The sequence below is a fragment of the Psammomys obesus genome, unplaced genomic scaffold (assembly GCF_907164565.1).
Source record: "Psammomys obesus unplaced genomic scaffold, mPsaObe1.curated_primary_1811, whole genome shotgun sequence".
NCBI lineage: Eukaryota > Metazoa > Chordata > Mammalia > Rodentia > Muridae > Psammomys > Psammomys obesus.
The window spans coordinates 7,797,648-7,802,814 of record NW_026596162.1 but is presented as its reverse complement, the minus strand read 5'-3'; the positions used below and the strand labels follow the sequence as shown (position 1 = coordinate 7,802,814).

The 5,167-nt window shown below is 50.5% G+C and overlaps 1 protein-coding gene across 1 annotated transcript in view; it reads right to left on the bottom strand.

The window, feature by feature from the left end:
• Positions 1-1,830, bottom strand: part of Edn1 (endothelin 1) — a 6,693-nt gene extending 4,863 nt beyond the window's left edge. Inside the window, exon 1 of the mRNA XM_055595069.1 lies at positions 1,374-1,830. Coding sequence (XP_055451044.1) covers positions 1,374-1,437 — 64 coding nt within the window. The 5' untranslated portion in view covers positions 1,438-1,830. The remainder of the gene's footprint in view (positions 1-1,373) is intronic.
• Positions 1,831-5,167: the final 3,337 nt, after the last annotated feature.

Sequence of the window (5,167 nt, the reverse complement as noted above, 5' to 3'; positions counted from 1 at the left end):
CACACACACACACACACACACACACACACACACACACACACACACACGGGCAGGGGAGATAAATAGCCAGGGAAGGACTCCCCAGCCTTCTGAAGAAGCTTTGAAGGGGATCCTTCCTGTCTGATGGAATTTTGAGGGACTCCACACGGGAGAGTTAAAATGGCACAACTCCCAGAGATTAAACTGACTGGTGGCCACGAGTAAATAAGATAGATATTCCTATTTCTAGCTTCGGAGCCACTTTCCCCTACTCCAGATAACCTCTTTAGGGGTAGCCAGCACTTTCCAGCTTGTGTAGGAGCACAGAGTAACCTAGATAACACATGGATGCCTTTTGACATTAGGCAAAAAGCAAGAACTTCCAGCAAGTAACTAGATGCCTACGGGAAATGAACTTTACAATAGCCACGGCAGGTGGAAGAAAGATGCCTCTGAAGGAAGAGGAAGGTGCAGCCCGGGCGACCGAGGGTTCAGAATTCAGAACAGCTTGCCTGGGACACGACACCTCCCTCTGGCCCAACAGGGCATCGGCTCTTTCTATTGACAATTTATAGCCGTGCAGTTTATCTGCCCAATTTTGTTCATTTCAAACGATCAGACACATTCCAGAGTTTTCATCCCTTTGACATGCTTTCTTTTTGGTTAGGGTCATGTAACGAGAAAAAAAAAATGTGCACTGACCCTGAAAAAAAAAAAAAAAGGGGTGGGGTGGGGTGGGGTGGGAGGAGAAACAAGCCAATGAACCCCATACTGTCTAATTCCTTAATTCAGGCAAGAGCGATCCCAGCTCCCCTCCCAGGACAGGTGAACACAACTGGAAAAAAAAAATAAAAATAAAAATAAAGCTCCCACTGTTTGAAGATGCCAAAAACCTGCCAAATGAAACCTTATGTCAATACTGACAAATTTTAAAGAAAACATGTGCTTCGCCCTGAAACCGCCTGCGGCGTTGCTCAGCGCACGGTTGATCGGCAGGTGAGTTCACTGCTCACACCGCGCCTGCACGACCTGAATAAAATTCCTCGGCTTTAAGCTGGAGTGTTTAAATAGTTTGCACATTAACACACTATCAAGACGCCGTTTGAATAAGCTCCTAAATGCACCTTGTAACCCTCAACACACGTTTCTCAAATCTATCTTTGCCTCGGTGGTAGCTCCTCAGCAATAATGCTACCACGCTGTTTTGAAGCCATGCGATGTTAGGTTGTAGGCAGCTGTAGCCAAACAGGGATTTTATTTCTTTCGCTGGCACGCAGAAGTAATTGCAAGGCACTTGCTGCTCGAGCCCGGGTCATAAAACAGAAGAAGGGTGGAAAGCAGAAGCGAGAACCAGCGCTGCGCTGGAGCAGAAGGACTCTCGAGGGGCGCCTTACCTGTCCCTGGAGCTCCCTGGAAAGCCACCAACAGCAGGGAGAAGACCACGGGAAGATAATCCATTCTGCAAGGGGATCAAAAGAAGAAGGGGGAAAAAAAAAAAACAAGAAAAAAAAGGAAAAGAAGAAGAAGAAAAAAAACTCGATTGCAAAGGAAAGTCAATGCAAAACGGAGAGGACGACGTCCGGTGTCCCCGATCGCCTCCGGTTGCTGAGCTCTAGGCGCAGACCTCGCTCAGCCAGCGGCGAGAGCGGCGCGGGCAGCCCGGGAGGCAGGGCGCGGGGACAGCGGCGCAGCCCGGGTCGAGCTGGCAGCGCCGGTGCAGGAAGGCGTCTGGCTCGGACGGCTCTCCGTCCGGCTTTTTATATTGAACCCCTATAGAGTGGGGGTAAACAGCTCCGACTTTATTCCAGCCCCCAAAACAATGTTATTGTGCGATTAGTCACCCACAGGCAACGTGCAGCCGGAGATAAGAGCCGGCCCTAGAGGAAATCACGGCGAACTTCAGAGGCAGACGCCCGCCGTCTGACAATCCAGGGGCAGGGCTAAGAAAAAGAAAACACCCACTGAGACAGAGACCTCGGGCAGAACCTGCGCCGAATGGCAGAGCCCGCTTCCTGCGCCAGCTGCCAGCCCCAGAGTGCAAGAATCGAGAGGTTCTCCAGGAGAAAAGTCACCCCAATGGAATGAAAAGTATGAAGGACAATTAAATAGATTGTATTGTGCGCGAGGGGGGTGGGGTGGGATGGGTGTGTGTGGGGGGGGGGGGGTGATCATTGTTCGCTTCATTTTTCCTTTTATGTCTTTTCTGATTTCTTAGTCCGGATTAAACAAGGGGACGCTCGCCCTCTCTGCTCCTCACTCCCTGGTACCTGGAGTTGGGGGGAGGGTCAGATTATTTCGGAAGATCAGCCTCCTTTTCCAAGCCCCTTCCCCCAAGTCTTTTTTTTTTTTTTTTTTTTTTTTTTTTTTTTTTTTTTTTTGACTAAAGTTCTTAGCATCTAAGGGGAGGAAGATTCAGTAAGTAGTTAGCGAGGAAGGAAAACTAAGGAAAACCAACAATTGGTTTTAACTTGCACATCCTTAGCTCCCTAGTATCACTGATTAGAAGTACCCCACCACCACCACCACCACCCCGTATTTCTTGTGCCCAGCCTCTCTCTCTCTCCCTCCCTGGCCATTGCGCCGCTATCAAGATGGAGCTTGAGAAATGGAAGGAAACGAACACCAGGGGGCGATGAAGAGCTGCTGTGCGTGGGGGGGCGTTATGCTTTAGTAAGATAAAACAAATAAAGGCTTGACTTCTAAAGGACTGGAAACTAGCCGTGGCTGGGCAGGAGGAAGGGCTTGAAAAGGGCACCTCACATGCGAAAGAGGGGTGACTGCGAGGCATTCCAGTGTTCCCTTCCCTGGTTTCCAGGAACCCCTCCCCCCCCACCTTTGCTTCTTGACTTGGTCAGACCTGATGCTCTGTGCAGGATTAGGAAGAGGCAAGGGGAGTGTGGGGGAGGGAGGGACGCCTGTCCTGAATAAGGAGATCAGACCGTATACCTCACCGTTTAATAACGTGTTTACATTTTCCACACAGTTTCCTGTCTATTTTGCCATGAAATAACTCCCTCCCGCCGGGTGCCCACGGGTTGTTAAGGTACAGGTGACAACATGCCTTAATGAATGAAGCAGAACACACACAAAACGCGTTGACTCTTTCAATAAGCTTCCCTTTTCAGGTGAGAAAAGGGAGGACCCAGAATGCCCACAAGCCTGAAACAACACACAGGATGCAGTCAGAGTGGTTTCCCTATGAACGGTAAAGGATCTATTTCAAGACCTGGGCTTGCCACGCGAAACGCCTCTCCTGCAGCTCATCTTGTGTGACTCCAGTTTTCCCTGGAAGCAGAAGCCAGTATAGACTCATTTCTAACCCAAGACCCACCCAGGAAGAGCCTGCACAACCAATCGCTTCACATTCAAAAGGGAGATTCGATAGCAAATAGCCAAGCTGTGATCATGGACATGCTTAGGCTGGGTGAGCTGGGTGACCTCGCTGGACATCTCACTGGGGGAGACACAGTGGCTGTGTCATGTCCCGAATGAACGCTGTCCCTCATGAGACACTGTGCTAATGGCTGGAGAAGCAGGAACCAAGAACCCTCCCACACCCACACCTGAGGCCTGGCTGCCTCTGCTTTGCTTACCTCAGCCCAATCCCCAGGGGGGGCCAGGAGGTGACAGCTGCCCCTAGAACTGGGCCCCAACGGAAAGCCAGCTCTTCCCACTCCAGCTCCTAGGGCGGGACGTGGAGGAGAGGAGAGCTGATGTCACTTTCCCAAAGTCCAAGCTTCCCACCAGCAGGAGGAAGGTGACTGGCAAATGTCTATTCCCTCACCATCCCTACCCCCCCCCCCCCCTTTTCTGACCTCCTGGCCAATTTTGCTAAGCACTGGCAACTGTCAGGACTAACCTGTCCTCAGCTCCACCCCGGAAATGCCCAACCCAGTTCAGATGCATCCTTCAGCTGGCGGAACCCCTGCAGGTACCCGTGGCCCCAGCGTCTAAACTGGAGCTGTCTGGGTATCTTCCTATCGCACACCCACCTCTTGTCTATACGTTCACACCTGCACACACACTCAAACTAGAAAGGTGAACTCTGGCAGCCCTCCTCCACGCTGGCCCCCCCAATTCTAAAGCTCCGTGAAAGCAAATTATAAATGAGAACAAGCTGTCAGGCCTGGGAGGGTCCCATCTTTCAGGCATAATCCTACTTCTTATGTTTGGTCCTGAATCCCCTAGGCCTCTGTGTGCATACGTGTGCACCTATGACTCTTTTTGTGTGTGTGCCTGGGACAAAGGGTAGGCTCTGCCTCTCTGCCCATCACTCCATCCCTGTCCTCTGCACAAGCCCCTCAATTCTCCCCATGAAAGGAAGGGGAATTCTCATCCAAGCCCAGAAAGGGAAGCTCTCGGATACTCTGGGCAGCTTCAGCAGATAAAGTTTTGCCAAGTATCCAGGGGAGGGGAGGACAGCAAACCAGTTTGACAGGCTGGCTGGTCCCACCCACCTCCACTTAAGATATTAACATTAGAGAGGCCAGAGGCCCGAAATGAAGAGAAGGAATAAACACGTGCGGAACTTTTAGAACCATGGGGATGCCTGCCCTGAGTCCACCCCACTCTTCAACATGAACTCACAGGGAAAGCACTTTGCAGCTCACCACCCCTAAGGAGGGAGAAAAGAGGCAAGGAAGATAGTTTTCCCCTCCCATACAGCAGCTCGCTGTTCTCCTTATTGTTTGTGCTTAAGATGTTACTTTTGAATGAGGAAAACTGCCTGATAAAGCTGTTTTTATGTTTTTCTTTCTGTATCTTTGGCTGCATATTAATAGATAGCTATAAATAAAACAGCCCGAGCCTCAAATACAGAAGAAACTACACAGTAGCCGAGTGTACTGTTTTTAGCGCTCTTCACTTTGGTCTTTCTCAACTTTTGCGTAATAAAACTTGCAGCTTTGCCAAGACAATAAATTTGGTGTGAGATGTTGCGTTTTGTTCGGGGAAGAGAAGAGCTGTGCTGAGGACCTCAGTTGCCTGAGGACCAGTGGAAATGAGCTTATCTGTGGGCAAGGTGAAGCCATGCAGACACGAAGCCCGCTTCAGTCCTGTGTTGGTGCCTGCTCTGTAGACAACGGAATGCTGGGCACGACAGTCACCATGCCCATGCCACACTGCCTATGCGTGGGAGCGTGGGCAGACAGGGGCTCTTTCTCCCTTTAATCCAAAAAAAAAAAAAAAA